The sequence below is a fragment of the Epargyreus clarus genome, unplaced genomic scaffold (genome assembly GCF_041222505.1).
Source record: "Epargyreus clarus isolate Ecla_fem2 unplaced genomic scaffold, WU_Ecla_fem_2.2 ptg000005l, whole genome shotgun sequence".
Classification (NCBI taxonomy): Eukaryota; Metazoa; Arthropoda; class Insecta; order Lepidoptera; family Hesperiidae; genus Epargyreus; species Epargyreus clarus.
The window spans coordinates 13,868,163-13,884,222 of record NW_027332213.1 but is presented as its reverse complement, the minus strand read 5'-3'; the positions used below and the strand labels follow the sequence as shown (position 1 = coordinate 13,884,222).

General features: G+C 39.8%; 2 protein-coding genes across 3 annotated transcripts; one reads left to right on the top strand and one right to left on the bottom strand.

Moving 5' to 3' along the window:
- Positions 1-1,262: 1,262 nt before the first annotated feature.
- Positions 1,263-10,064, bottom strand: Cdc16 (cell division cycle protein 16). The gene is made up of 11 exons (XM_073073262.1): positions 9,787-10,064; positions 9,216-9,376; positions 8,689-8,821; positions 8,278-8,440; positions 6,827-6,975; positions 5,997-6,261; positions 5,114-5,250; positions 4,761-4,889; positions 3,038-3,226; positions 1,894-2,170; positions 1,263-1,746 (listed from the first exon to the last, which is right to left on the bottom strand). Exons 1-11 carry the CDS (start codon positions 9,874-9,876, stop codon positions 1,607-1,609), a joined length of 1,833 nt encoding a protein of 610 aa, XP_072929363.1. The 5' UTR covers positions 9,877-10,064; the 3' UTR covers positions 1,263-1,606.
- A 2,808-nt stretch (positions 10,065-12,872) lies between these two features.
- LOC140742350 (leucine-rich melanocyte differentiation-associated protein) lies at positions 12,873-15,785 on the top strand. Of its 2 annotated transcripts, none has more exons than XM_073073259.1 (6): positions 12,873-12,881; positions 13,137-13,253; positions 13,644-13,784; positions 14,047-14,157; positions 14,592-14,741; positions 15,044-15,785. In XM_073073259.1, coding segments are annotated over exons 2-6 (645 nt in total). In that variant the 5' UTR covers positions 12,873-12,881; positions 13,137-13,251; the 3' UTR covers positions 15,285-15,785. The 2 variants fall into 2 exon arrangements, with proteins under 2 accessions (XP_072929360.1, XP_072929362.1); XM_073073261.1 differs by lacking the exon at positions 12,873-12,881 and adding an exon at positions 12,891-13,024.
- Positions 15,786-16,060: the final 275 nt, after the last annotated feature.

Here is a 16,060-nt window from a genome sequence, read left to right as displayed (position 1 = left end):
AGTCTGTAATATTTCGCGTCTGTTTTATTGTTATATAAACATCACAAATGTAACAAAAAACGTCTGGGCTATATTTGCATTTTCTTCGCGTTGTATTCATATTTCTAGAACAAAATAAACATTAATATTATATCAACCAAAATAAAAAAGTACTTTACTACACGGAAACATAAACAAACAATACAAAAACACAATATAGAAATGTTAATAAATGAAGTATTAGCAACTTACCCAAAAGCGCGTTGTGCGTCTTTTAACCTTAAGAAAACACTGATTTCGACGGTATTTACACGAAATGATGGGAGGGGGAGTCACGTGACGTTTATGTAGCAACCTCTGTACTGCATAAGAATAACTATTAACATTTATAAAAACATAACTTTTATGATATTATAATTTGGATGACCTGGAATATCGATTTCAGAGGAAAAATAATTAAAAAACAAAAAATGCCAAATTAAAAAAAAACAAGAGCCACTTCAGCAATTTTATAAATATATTCGAATTTTGTAAGTTTGAAAGTAAATTAATCCAAAGAGATATCCAGGGCAACAAACAAAAATATATTTTTTGTTGACCTGTGTAACAAGACAATAGCAGAAGCACATTTGGTCATTTGAAAACAATTAAATTTCAGAATAAGTCATTTATGGCAAAAGTTAAGAACGCCTTTCTGTCGCTTATAGAGGTATAAGCAAGAATCAATCTCACTAAAAGAGGTTCACGCGTGGAAAATGACTGTCACTTATACAGTTTTTATATTTCTCACTTATAGAGGTAATAGGATTGAAAAGTGACGGGACCTGGTAAATACTCTTATTAATAGAGGTTTTTCGCTTACCCAGTTCTCACTTATGAAGGTTTGACTGTATATATAAAAATGAATGTATGTATGTCTTTTCCATAGACTCGTAAACTATGCATGAGATCATATGATGATCTTTAGCAAAGTTATTGTACATGAGCCCACGAAGATATCCGAGTTGGTACGACCAATTTTCGACAGATGGCGCCACTATCATTCCAATGAAGGTACACATTTTCAGTTATGCACGTCATGTTATATTTTTTTATAACGCGTGCGATGTCGCGGGCACTACTTAACCAATAAATCTCTGGCGTTTCATCCATGAAAAAATATAATAAATATCTTCATAAAGTAATTTTTAAATACTTTATAAGCAATAATACAATTTAAATTCCATTATTTAGTACAATTTTTGTTACACGCATTTTCTAGTATTGTCCGACATAAGAAAAGTAATGAATTATAAATATGAATAAAATCAACTGAATTCAAATTTATTTCATCACAAAGTAATTATTTAGGTTCGGTCCCTTATTCGATTAAATAGCAACTAGGACGTCTTTGTTGCCTAATGTACGTTTTATTCATTTAGCTGACATTAGAGCTTTGATACTATACGTCCATTAATAGAGTATATAGTCCATGCCAAACTGCTAGTCCGCTCTGGAGTTGTTGCGAGCAGGTGTAGTCATACATTTGCTATGGCGACGCGATTCATTTCTATATTCAGAGCGGACTAGCAGTTTTACGCGGACTATACTAAGTATTTGTGAAGCAACAATGTTATTGTTGTGGTGTTCAGTCGAAGCTCATGCTCATATCTGAAGTATTGGTGGCGTCGGCGCCGGGGGGCGTGGCCGGCGGGGCGGGCGGGCCGGGGGGCGTGGCCGTCACCGACGCGTTGAGTGCTGGGAACGGGAACTGTGGAATTTCTTCTTCTGCAAAACAATCACAACAAATATATGTTTAGAAGCCTTTGTGTATGATAGATAGGCATCATGAATTCATGACACATACTAGGCGCTTCAAAAAGTATTGTGAATTTTGTCAGATTCTAACGTAAATGGAAGACTGAGATTTGTTACCTGTGAGTGCAGCGTCGAGTCGATCCACGATAGCATCTAGCAACGCCAGCGCGACGACGTCATCGGGGTCACGTGCGAGCGCGGCGTGTAGCGCGTCAGCTGCCTCGGGCTCTCGACCCAGTAGCGCAAGGCAGAGCCCCCTGGCGGCGAGCGAGGCGGCGCGCGCGGGGCGGAGCGCCAGGGCGCGCTCGTGCCAGCGCAGCGCCTCGGCGGGGCGGCCCAGCGCGCGCGCCGCGTGCCCCAGCGCGTCCAGCGTCGCCGCCCAGCACACCGCCAGCTAAACACGGATCGTACCCTCGCTTGTAACGTTCATGATAGATTTATAAATTAATGAGTTATGAATGAATACATGTATAGTCCGCGCCAGACTGCTAGTCCGCTCTGAATTTAGAAACGAATCGCTTTGCCATAGCAAATTGTATGACTACACCTGCTCGCAACAATTCGGATTGGATTAGCAGTTTGGCGCGGACTAAACATAAGTCTTAACACGTTTATAACAAACTCTATACATAGAGGGTCTTAAACAAAAGTATTCTCCTAAATAATATAGATTGTAATATTTGTATGTCCACACAAATACGTGTCTGTGAGCTTTTTGTACAGTTTACAATGACGGTATTTGGAATTATTTTATCTAATGTAAGAAATGATTAAAGTAGTACTAGTTTTATAATTGTAATGTAACGCGGCTATCATATGTCGTAGTAAGTAAGTAAGAAATTACAATTATCTTACAGCTGTACGGGCTAATACCGTACATATAATAATTATTGTTTTGTCAGCATTGTGGGTCCCGCGCGCGGTCTTCATAAGCAATATACCTCAGTACGCATTTAACTGTCTACCGCGGCGTATGTATCGTTTTGGAGGTGCTGCTGCGATGCTGCTATTGCGTGACCTTCGCGATTATATACTATTTTTTGTGTAGTTTATTTACTTTCGAATATACTTTCGAATATAGGTAAATCGATAGATTGTGATCAAGAAACACTATGACACATGTCATCTAACAACTAACTTAAAACTGTCTAACGACCCTTAATAATAATCGATTGATTTTTTAAGGTTAAATTTTCTGGATTCTGGCAGTTAAAAACTAGTTAACTAATGTAAGGGTGTAAGTAACATTCAGTGTACTGACGTCATCAGGCGGTCCCGCGGCGTCGAGCGCCCGCAGCCAGAGCGCGCGCGCGGCGGCGGCGTCCCCCGCGGCGAAGGCGGCGGCGCCCGCCTCGTGCGCCACGTGCGGGCACTGCACCACGCGCGCGATGCGCTCCCAGCCGCCCGGCGCCGCGCCCTCCGCGCCCTCCGCACACTCCGGGCTCTCCGACTTAACACAACACAACATAATGTAAGATTATAAATACGACATTTATTTTGAAAGTTAAAAAAAATAAAATAAATAAAAAACTATATCAAAATTACATTTCTTATCAATTAATTTCTTTGGTTGTATAAAAAACACGCAGCAGGGACGAGTTTACGGCTTATACAGTATAATGTGCAATGCTCACTTGTGTCGCTGCTAGCTTACTGACCTGCGGCGCGCACTTTGGTACATAGACTATTTCGTGTCGGTATGCAAGTACTAAAAACTTGCAAGATATACATGTGCTTAATGTATAAGTAATAATATACTGCAATAGTATTTGAACAATCATAGTCTTCCACGCCCACGTGCAGCGGCGACGCGCGGCGTGCGACGTGTGCTAGTGCAGTGTGGAGCTGACCTGCGGCGCGCGGTGCAGCGCGGCGGCGCGCGCCACGAAGCGCTCGCAGACGCTGGCGTTGTTGAGCGCCGCGCACTCCACGCCCTCGTACAGCGGCGGCGCGTGCTAGTGCAGTGTGGAGCTGACCTGCGGCGCGCGGTGCAGCGCGGCGGCGCGCGCCACGAAGCGCTCGCAGACGCTGGCGTTGTTGAGCGCCGCGCACTCCACGCCCTCGTACAGCGGCGGCGCGTGCTAGTGCAGTGTGGAGCTGACCTGCGGCGCGCGGTGCAGCGCGGCGGCGCGCGCCATGAAGCGCTCGCAGACGCTGGCGTTGTTGAGCGCCGCGCACTCCACGCCCACGTACAGCGGCGGCGCGTGCTAGTGCAGTGTGGAGCTGACCTGCGGCGCGCGGTGCAGCGCGGCGGCGCGCGCCATGAAGCGCTCGCAGACGCTGGCGTTGTTGAGCGCCGCGCACTCCACGCCCACGTACAGCGGCGGCGCGTGCTAGTGCAGTGTGGAGCTGACCTGCGGCGCGCGGTGCAGCGCGGCGGCGCGCGCCATGAAGCGCTCGCAGACGCTGGCGTTGTTGAGCGCCGCGCACTCCACGCCCACGTACAGCGGCGGCGCGTGCTAGTGCAGTGTGGTGCTGACCTGCGGCGCGCGGTGCAGCGCGGCGGCGCGCGCCATGAAGCGCTCGCAGACGCTGGCGTTGTTGAGCGCCGCGCACTCCACGCCCACGTACAGCGGCGGCGCGTGCTAGTGCAGTGTGGAGCTGACCTGCGGCGCGCGGTGCAGCGCGGCGGCGCGCGCCACGAAGCGCTCGCAGACGCTGGCGTTGTTGAGCGCCGCGCACTCCACGCCCACGTACAGCGGCGGCGCGTGCTAGTGCAGTGTGGAGCTGACCTGCGGCGCGCGGTGCAGCGCGGCGGCGCGCGCCATGAAGCGCTCGCAGACGCTGGCGTTGTTGAGCGCCGCGCACTCCACGCCCACGTACAGCGGCGGCGCGTGCTAGTGCAGTGTGGAGCTGACCTGCGGCGCGCGGTGCAGCGCGGCGGCGCGCGCCATGAAGCGCTCGCAGACGCTGGCGTTGTTGAGCGCCGCGCACTCCACGCCCACGTACAGCGGCGGCGCGTGCTAGTGCAGTGTGGAGCTGACCTGCGGCGCGCGGTGCAGCGCGGCGGCGCGCGCCATGAAGCGCTCGCAGACGCTGGCGTTGTTGAGCGCCGCGCACTCCACGCCCACGTACAGCGGCGGCAGCGCGCACCCCGCCATCAGCTGACTCGCCTGGACGACACACACAATTGTCTTAGTCCATGTTTCGAATACCGAAAAGAAAATCCATAATGTTGAATTAAGATTAATTTATACTTTGAATCTAAATGTTTCAATACTTGGTTTTGTGTATGTCCGAAATCTATTACGTCGATCAGTCTAAAAAACTGGGTTGAAGCCCTTCTGATCGTAAGAGTTGTGAGGTAGTGTGTCCATTGAGTAGTGTAGTCGAGTACCTTGAAGTACGCCGCCATGGCCTGGTCGTGTTCGTTGTCCGCGGCGAAGCTGTGTCCGTAGGCGAGCCACACGCAGCCCGCGCCGCCGCACAGCGCCCACGCCTTGCTCAGGTAGCGCCGCGCGAACTCCGTCTTACCTGCAACGTACCACACACAATATCAAACTATAGTCAACACCAAACTGCTAGTCGGCTCTGAATATAGAAACGAGTCTCGTCAAATAGCAAATTGTAGATATTAGCGGGACGAAAACAGCGCGGACTCCCGGCTCCCACCCGGCTCCCGTCCGCTGCAGGCTTCAGACTCATATCCGCTCTCGCCTACGGGTATATAACTGCGTGAGTATGCCCTTGTGTTGCTACGAAATATATGCTTGTTGTGCGCAACAACTTCAGAGCGGACTAGCAGTTTGGCGTGGACTATAACTTCATCTATTGAAAATAAATTCCTTTGTATTCCACAAAGGAATTTATTCTTATTCACATTATTCATTTTATAATTTAGCTACCACACAAACAATATCAAACTAACTTAATATATTGAAAATAAATTCCTTCCGTAATTTATAATTAATTTTAAAATTAACATAAAGTAATAATAATTAAAAAGTAATAATAATAATTAACAAAATATAATAATTTCGAATATTAATTAAGTTGATTGAAATAACGAAAAGCTATATCAATAGAACGAAATTTTACTAATTTTCTAACGAAATAAATATACCGACGGTAACTACGTATAAAGCAACATTTCAAAAACGGAGATTTACAAGAGAGCGTAATTAATGTTCAAACGGCTCTAGAAATAATTATCTGTACAATTCTAACAATATTGTTTATATAATATTGTTCTAGCTTTAGAAATTTTGTAAAAAACTCACCTATAAGATAATAATAGCATCCGACCGCATACCAAGACGTCCACGACTGCGGATACGCGTCCACTAGCGCATGTGCAAACGCAAACAGCTCCGAACTCCGACCCAGTTCCACTAGACAAGCGGCTCGGACCTCAGCGCACGACCAGGGTCCAGCAGAGTCGAGCACCCGCAGCGCCTCCGCCCACGAGCCGTCCGCAGCGAGCCTCCGCCCCCGGGACTCCGCCGCCTCTGCACTTTTTGAACGGACTATGTCCACTACGCGACTCTGGAAGATAAATACGTAACTAAGTTTGTAACATAACATCATAACATAATTTGTGTGTGTCAATTAGTATAATTGCTGAAACCGTTCTATTCATTTTCTACATTTCAGTCAAAATTTGTGGATGTCGGTTTATTTGCATATTAGTCGTCTGGAGTAACAACACACCTGTAATAGATTTCAGTTGGATCCCCGGGTGTATAAGAAGTTTGTTACAGATATGCGTGGGTAACTGTGACCACTTACTATCAGATCAGAGCATGCTGTCCACGTGAAGGCTACTGCCGCCCTACAGGAAATGTATAATTAGCTCTAGATAATATTAGATTCCTACCTGAGGTCGCTCATAACCCCTAGCGCTCCTAGCCCTCAGGACTATGCTGGAATACCTCGGATAAGTAGACATACTTATCTGAGGAGACATCCCTTATCACACTCTTCAAACCGCAACACAGCAGCGTTTAACACTGCTGTTATTAGGCAAAAATAGTTGTGTCGAATCGCAGAGGGTTCTACTACCTTTAATGCAATTAATTCAAGTACATTGAACGTAACAAAGACAACGTACATGGTTCCCGGCGTGTTCCTGCGGCGTGGGGGGCGTGGCGCGCAGCGGCGTGTAGCGCAGCAGGCGCTCACGGTACGCCGCGCGCAGCAGCGCCGCCTCGCCCGCGCCCAGCTGGCTGTTCAGCGGCAGCGACTCTATCAGCTCGCTCTCTACACACATTAGGTAGGAACACATAGATAAGTATAGATATCTCCCCGCCTTGTAATTGAAGGAAGCCATTAAATGGCTTAAACCGCTGACAATTCTGTCAGCCATTTAGTGGCTGTCATGGTGTAGTTTGCGCGGAACAATGCCGACATGTGCAGTTAAGTGGTGCAAAAACACGAAATCGAAGAACAAGTGCGGAGAAATATCGTGCCTCATTCGTAAATGATCTAAAAACTACATTTTTTTTAAACATTTTTCAAACACGAAAATAAATGACAGTGACAATTTCAATTGTCAAAACAGGTTACATTTTCTTGTTAAGAATGAGTAATCTTTACTAATCTATGACACACACACACACACACAAGTCCATTAACATTCTTATAACAGTACAGTTTTTATTGTATCACGCTCTCTAACATTCTTAAGCCCGTTCCATATTCTCGCGAGAATCTCGCGAGAACGCGAAAAAAGTACGAGAAACGCGAATGTGGACCCGATACGAATCGGGTTTTTCTTTTTATGGCCTAATCCTTTTCATTCTGAGAGGAGACCCTTGGCCACGCAGTGGGACAATAATGGGATGATGAGAATTTGCACATACTTTGTTCATGCTGCTAAAATAATAAATAAGGGCATATGTGACAATGTGTATGCTAGATACGAAACTATTAGTAAAAAAAAACTATTCAGAAATGATTGGTATGTATCGTATCACAGCACATTATATACTTTTTTTTATAATATAAGAGTAGCACTCGAGTATACAGTCCATTTGATGTTAAGTGGCTACCACCCATGGACATTTGTAATCAACGGCCATAAGGTCGGCCACAGATGAAGATCCTTCAAATTACAACACAGCAGCTTAACATGGCATTTATAAAGCAGGAATATGTATGTATGGCAGTTGTACCTCTGGAGTAAAGTGCGATGTATTCTACCACATTTAAAAGTCTTCCTATCAAGTAATATATCTATCAAAACATATATCTAGGAGAGTTACAAAATTGTGCAATAGGCATATAATTAAGAATAAAAATGTGACCGTCAGAATGGCAGGTAGCAATTTGATAGCAACTTTTGATTAAAAAAAACTCGATTCATTTGCGCAGTTTCTTCTCACTGGATAGGTGCCCATTCTGATTTCAGAACGGCTGGTCACCTTAAAAAGTAGTTTACTTTTTTAATCGAAGGTAGCAATTATTAACGATTAGTAGCAACTAGGAAATAACTTTTAGTAATTATTTCGATGTAAAATATGGATAGTGATTGGCCATTCTGATGGTCACATAAAAACATACCTTGTCTAGGTGTAAGAGCGTGTTGTTCTAGCAGTAGGTCCAACGCCTCGTAGCACGCGCAGTCGGTCCGCAGCGCTAACGTCAGCGTGACCGCGGCGGCCTCGCGACGTTCCAGCAGCGACAACGCTCGCGCTTGCCATACTAGGATACCTGCTAAGGCTCGCTGCAATATTGATATGAAAATTTCCAAGTATTGTTGATGTGATACACAAAGGGTTCCAGGTTTGATTCCTAGGGCACGAGGCTTCCCTAAGAGCCATATAAATCTCAGGTACGATTCTTTACAATGCTTTCCTTCAGCGTTAATTCAAGTGATAATTAATTTCCCATACATACATAACTTTTGAAATAATAGTGGTGCAAACCTGAGACCCCACTGGAGAGGCACATTATGTGTTACATTATACTTACATTATGTGTTTGATCTAAATTCCTGGGTTCCAAAAGGTTGGGATCACACTCATCTAGCAAATTGAGTGCTGTTGAGGGTTCTTTGGCCTGTATATAAGCTCGCATCGCTACTCCCAGGCACAAGAGATGTCTCCTGAAATAAAGATGCATACACATTAGTGATCTTTGTCCCCATTACTCAAAGTGAGAGGGATGTCTGACATAGTCCACCGCACTCGTTATGTGCCCACCAATGCCTATTTTGACAGTTGAACACTGAAAATAAAATTTAAAAATTTTATAAGATGACATTACAGAAATAGGAACATAAGTGTGAAAAACCTCATGAAGTCAATATAATCTATATATCTTTGTTCATTTTAAATTAACTTAAGTTTTGTAAACTTTTAAATTCAAAAGTAATACGGCAGTTGTAATATATGAAATTGCTATTTTTGATTTATTGTATAGGTAGATTTTAATTGGTAGACTTTTTGTTGTGTTTTTATTGGTCTCTATTATACTTGGACATATCTTAAGATACACACTCATGTAGTCCTCTAGAAGTGACAGCATGAGCAGCTCGGTGGAGCTCCCCCCGAGCGAGCATGGCACTGGCCAGCAGCCAGATGTCATCCCCGCTGGCTGTGTCAGCACCACTGGACGCAGCTGCGGCATCTGCCCAGAAAAAAGCACTAGTCCATTGACCCTAGAATAGAATATTTACAGAATCAATTAACATAATGCCAATAGAAAATTGGCCAAGTGGGAGTCAAACTCACACATGGACGGTTACATACTGCCAAGTTCTATTTTTATTATTATTTGCCAGCTACAGAAGTACATTCAGTGTTAAATTTTTGGGTTTAATTCTGTTACAGTTAAAGAGATTAATCAAAAAACACTACAAATGTGGTTTCTTGTGTGGGATTTACCATTAATTTGTAACTTCTATATATCTAGCTACCAAGTGACGGAGCCCTGCGACTGTAGGAGAGGCTTAGTAATAGGGCCCCTTCTTTACTCTTAGGCTACTAAACTCTATTAAACCAGCCATCTAGTAGCGTTATGTAAATGGTCTATGAATTATAGAATATGTGATATGAATGCTGTGCTCACCAGTTCAGAGTACTGCTTCACTAAAGACCGCATGAACTCCACATTGAGGCCGTTACCATTGCCCCTTCCTGCAGTTTCCGCTTTAGACATGGCATAAGGTGTATTTACTACTGGAAAGAGGAACTTATTTGTGTTCTATAAGAACTATCAGGTTTAGGTTAATATCTTGCTGTCGGCGCCTTTAATTTCAGAAATACTTGTGTTTTATTCAAAAAATACTAATTCGCTATTTGTTTACACCGCCGCCGATCAATTGACACAATGAGTTTGACAACGTCAAAATGACAATGATTGCTTTGATTTTTTGAACTAAATAAAGCAAAGATATTAAAAAGATAAAGTATAATATATTTCAAATAAATTTCTATAATTTTGTATTCATAGAGAACCAAATTATAGTAATTTAAGCTGTTCAAATTTGTGTTAACAATATTTAAAAAACACTCTTAAGTTTCATCGTAAAATCAAATCCGCACATAGGGATTGTACACACCTGAGGTATACACATCAAAATAATACACTCCTTACACTGCCATTTTTCAAATAATTTTACGTGGTTTCTATTACTTACACTTTTTTGTGTACCAACTGATTATATACAGGTGTACTAGATCGGCAACAGAACAAGTTCGATGTTTTGAGGATGTAATTAAGCTTTATAAAATACTAACTTTTACCCACGGCTTAGTTCGCTTTCAAAGGTTATCCATCCCTCGCATATACATATCTTTCAGGGCGATACATTTTTCGGGGAAAGAAGTACCCTAAGTCGTTTTTTTGAACCCCTGACAAATGAACAAACTCACATTCGCATTTGAAATAATAGTTTAGATTAGGATCAATGATACAATTCATACAATCATTACTATAGGTACTCTTTGGATACAATAACTAGTTAATATGAGCATAATTACAAAAAACGATTTACAATATGGTTAAAAGTATAAGTGTATAGTCCACTCTGAAGTTGTTGCGAGGAGGTGTAGTCATACAATTGGCTACTTGACACTTTTTGGGAAACTGTTTTAATGAATTCATATACGTATTATATATGCCTTTCATTGATCATTTTTTCGAAAAAGGGCTATTTATTAATAAAAAACATATTTTTATTACGGTAAACGGAACGTTACGCCAAAACAGGCGGTCAAGTGTCATTTCGTAGCGTGACGTCAACACATTGAAAATATAGAAATAAACTTCGACGTTACACATACTTCAGGTTTCGATGTGATCGACAGGTTTCGATGTAGTGACGTCACATGACATTTGAGGCAGCACTGTCGCCGTTTTGGGATTTAAAATCCACAGATAAAAAATCGAAAATTTCTTTTTAAGAATTAAAATACTTAGAACATATTAAAAAATAAACGAAATACTGCATAATTTATGTTTACTTATAAGCTATCATATCCAACATATTTCATATTTTATTGTTATAACTGTCAAGTACCCAATTTTCTATGGCGACGCGATTCATTTCTATATTCAGAGCGAACTAGCAGGTTTACGCAGACTATACAACATTTTTAATTACGAACATACAGATAGGTCAAAAGTCATTAAAATGCAGTTGGGCCACTGCTGTTCTAGCAGCCTCATATATAATATATTCATACTATAGTTATATTCACTATAGTTAGTGATATAGTTTTTTTATATCATTAATTAGATAGTAGACACATACTAATAACGGAACACGTTTACTTTAAAATAATACTTATAACATAAGTTACTATAATATACTCTTTGCTGATAACTTTTATTGTATAGTGCTCTTTTGATTCATTCCCGCTTAAAACTTCTATATGAACTATAAAATACCAATTATATAAGTAAGACTAGTATTTTTAAAGGCAATAAATTATCAGAAAGGTAAATTCTGAAAAAAGAGCTCTCCTTCAAAGTCGGCGATGCATTGGCGACTCCTCTGGTGTTGCAAATGTCCATAGGCGACGGTGACTGCTTTCCATCAGGTAGCCCGTCTGCCTTATCGTTAGGTTAAATATAAAAAAAAAATACAGATACTTAAGTATAATTTATTTACAATAATCATTATCATTATTGTTATGGATAAATGAGAACGCCTTGAATCACCAATTAACAAGTTTGCGTCCTCAATATGATAATGCGTATGATATGCAGAAATAGAAACAAACGCTCCCTTATCTATTTTTGCTTTAATACTACTACGGCTGGCTAGATAAGAGCGCACTTCGATTATTTTATTAGTGAATCATTTTCTGTTTTAAGAAATAACTTTAAATTTAAATAATTAAAACATATTATATAGAAATGAAATATGGAGACGGAGAATTCATCCATTAACCCGTAAGTATTTATTTCTTAATGTTGATTTTTATTTATGAATTGCTTAATAAACTGAATGATTTAGGGCATTCTTAGTTATTTCGCCCACGAAATCTACCTTCGCTGGGTAAAATTGCCCAAACATAAATCCTAAATACGCCCAGGCATGTTATTACAAATCATAGTTCAATGATTATGTATTTCTATAATTCTTACTAGATATTATACTGATCAAAAAAATAATATAAAAAAGGTCAATACACATTTGTGCACCTGCATGCGGACCTAACTTTATAATAAAGGTGGATCAATATTTAACTATACGATATAAATAATCTACCCAAAACTTAGTATTTATATAAAAAAATGAGTAAATAAAACACTTTACGAAAATGTATAAATCATTCCAACGGTTTGGAGAGGGTTACAATTTTATTATTGTTTATACAACAAAAATTTAGGCTGAACATTGTCAAATACAAACAGGCTATTAATACCTGTTTGTATTTGACAGTGTTGACCTCCGTTAGGAGTATAGGTGTTCTGTGGTGTTGACTAATAACTGTCAAGTCAATTTAACATTATTATTATTATTAGCCAACATGTATATAATAATACTCTATGTTATTAGCCAATACAATCAATCACAGCACAGACATCTTTATTCAAGATAAAAGATAAATTGATTATTATTGAAGTGTGATATGTATTTATTTAATTGATATCCCAGTTGGAAGGAGAGACCGATACACATCTGTGGGCTATACAATTATACAACTTACAAGGTATCAGTCATCAGCCTTTACGCAACAAGTAAATAGTGATATAGTGGAATTAAACATGATCTAGCTTTGTTAAGAAATTAAGATATGCAAATCATATTCAGATTTCGTAAACAGAACGAATAAGATTAAAACAACATTATTTTGTAATGATACAGAAATTTATTCATCCTTAAAATTAAATCATTTTCACTTTTAAGCAAACGTGAGCGTTTTGAGCAAAGATTTTTTTAAAACCATTTTTGTTTTTCTTTTCAGGTTTACTAGAATACCTGATGGCGAAGACGCAGTAATATCTCTGGATGTGTCGAATAATGTATTAGTGGATTCAGTCACAGCTATTTCTCAGTCTTCAGTACCACCTGATTTGATCATGTAAGTTTTTATTTATTGTACAAGCTCATTAATACCGTTTGAGATGGCAATTATAATTTGTACATATTAGTGATAACTAGATAATGAAAAAATACTGATAATTTGTTGTCATTATAATTTGCCTCAAAAACCTTTTTTTTTTGCACAATTTAGGTATTTTGGATAGGAAAAATATTTATATGTGGCATTGCAACCTGCTCCTTTCGGGCAGCCTTATCTTTGGCCGAATTCTGCGAGAACTCCTATTCTATCTGGGATCGATTCTAGATTTCCATGGGTAGTAGTTGCCAGTTATCATTAGGTGTACTTCTGTAATATAAAAATAAATGAATTATGTTACATTATTATTGTCTGCAGTAGAATTTTATTATTATTGTAATTACCTTGCAGGTCAGTTGAAGGTCATGTGAGTGAGGATGAGTCAAATAAGCTGACCCTGGCTTATGAGCGGTTGTATGAACTACCCAAGACAATAGTGGTCAGATTTTCTGACCATATTAGATACTTGGACATCAGTCACAATAAAATCACGTAAATATCCAAATATATTTTTCCTTCTTACATTATGAGTGCGAAACATTTGTATACAAGGATAAAAACGCAAACACTTATAACTTAAATCTGAATCAACTATTTAGTTTTTTTTGTTAGCTGGGAGTCAAACCTAGAACCCTGTCATACCTATATGTTAACCACTCCATTAATCCATTTGTCATTCGTCCAATTATCGTGTATCAGTCTTATGGATTATTAATGTCAAATTGTGAATACATTAGCATTATCATATTTGCAGTAACCTAGATGCCCTGGTATACTTCAAGCACCTGACTTCGCTCATAGCGGACAACAATCCCATAACAGAAAACTGCTTCTTGCCACCACTTCCAAAATTAGAATTATTATGGTAAGTTTTTTTAAAATGTATTTCTTCCATTTAATTTTTTTTAACTTTTTTCAGATGTTTTTTCATTATAATGGCATTATATGTTGTTTCAAAAAATTATATGAAACACTGCATAAATCTAAGCATTAAGAGACTTGTTGTTATGGTAACCATAGCAAGCTGAAATTATGCCTTTTGTGTACAGAAAAATAAAGGATTACAAAACTCACACAAAATTTAAATTTATCAGTATAACTGAGGTTGATTAGAGATGTCCATGGGTAGCAGTAGCCACTTATCATCAGGTTGACTGCATGCTCGTCTGTTACTCCAATATTAAAAAAAAAAAACAATATAGTAAAGAGACAGTATATTCAGAAGATTATTATGTGTATGAATATATTACTGCAGTAAGTTACCACATTTGACCTGTATGCACCTTTCATTGATTCCAGGTTGAACCATTGTAAAATATCATCGCTTTACCCATGGGTGGGTAAGCTGACAGAATCCTGCCCTAACCTGCAGATCCTGAGCTTGATGGGCAATCCAGCAGCTCCTAGCTTCTTTAACGGAGGAACATTTTATGAATACTTACAATATAGGTGAGCAGCCATTTACTACTTTCTGAGTATAGCTGACATATTTAAATTTTGTGTGACATTTGTTAAAAATATGGAAATAGGAACATTACTCTATAGAAAAGCTATGTAAGCTTGTAAACCAATAAAAGCAAATGAAGAATATGTCTTTAACTTATTTAACAATAATAAGGCATAGTAATTTAATATATAATGTTGTGTCCCATGCAGGTATGTCTGTGTTACCTTTTTTTTTTTATCAGAACCCTACAATGTACACATTTTATACTTGAGGTATTATTAAAACATCTCTTAATTATTTCCAGATTATTTGTCATATCACAATTCCCGTCACTGCAACATTTGGACGACAGAAAGGTAACAGAAGACCAACGGGAAGAAGCATTCAGGCTATACAGGCGGCCACTCGTGGAAAGGATAATAAAACCAGGCTCTGGCGGTCTGTCACAGTTTATGCAGAGTTCTGTGTCGTTGAGCAATGTGCAAAGTAGGCTCAAGTCGTTTTGGGGGAAAGAGAAACAGGAAAGTAGGAATTTATTGATTTAAGGGTAAAATGTAAAAACATAGTTGCTGCTATGTGTCAAAATTCTTCTTCATTGTGAAGTTAAACAAGTATGGTTTTGCAGTAACCTTTTTAATTACTTATGCTACTAGATCCATTTTTAGAGCTCACTACAACTGTAGTATATTGTACTTACTTTTTGATGCTTTTACAAGGCCTTGCCGGATTTATAAGTAAAGTTAAAAGTACTTGTTTCCATTTAGAAAATATATTTTATCCTTAAAGGATTTAAATCAACACTTGTGCAATGACATTCCAAAATTTTAGGATATCTTTATATATATATTTCTTATGTGCGTGTGTATGTCACTGAACTCCTAAACAACTGGACTGATTTGGATGAAATTTGTCGTGTGTGTTCAAGGAGACTTGAGAATGGTATAGATTCACAATTTAGTCCGTGGGAAAAGGTTTTTTTTAATTAATTTTAAATTCGTAAGTAGTTGTTGATTTTGGAATGTTTCACATTGGATTCGACAGACTTCGCTACCCACCCTCACCCTCAACATTTTTTTTATTTATATGGCAACACAACGTTTGCCGGGTCAGCTAGTATATTATAAATGTTTATATTTTTTGTAACATTTCAAGTGTATCGGTCATTCCTAGACTTTTTAAGTTTAAATACGTGGGTAAGTTGGGCGAAAAAGACCGATCATTATTTTAGAGTAGTTAGACAATTATGGTGCTTCCAATAAAAACAAAAATATATATTTTTATTGATGAACAAAAAATATTAAGTTTAAAATATATTCAGCTA

Coding starts and splice junctions, on each gene's coding strand:
- Cdc16 (XM_073073262.1), bottom strand. CDS start 9,876: ATGTCTAAAGCGGAAACTGCAGGAAGGGGCAATGGTAACGGCCTCAAT. Junction 8,822..9,215: donor ACTTCTAGAGGACTACATGA/GTGTGTATCTTA, acceptor TCTTTATTTCAG/GAGACATCTCTTGTGCCTGG. Junction 6,262..6,826: donor AGGAACACGCCGGGAACCAT/GTACGTTGTCTT, acceptor TTTATCTTCCAG/AGTCGCGTAGTGGACATAGT.
- LOC140742350 (XM_073073259.1), top strand. Junction 13,785..14,046: donor ATCAGTCACAATAAAATCAC/GTAAATATCCAA, acceptor TCATATTTGCAG/TAACCTAGATGCCCTGGTAT. Junction 14,158..14,591: donor CCAAAATTAGAATTATTATG/GTAAGTTTTTTT, acceptor CATTGATTCCAG/GTTGAACCATTGTAAAATAT.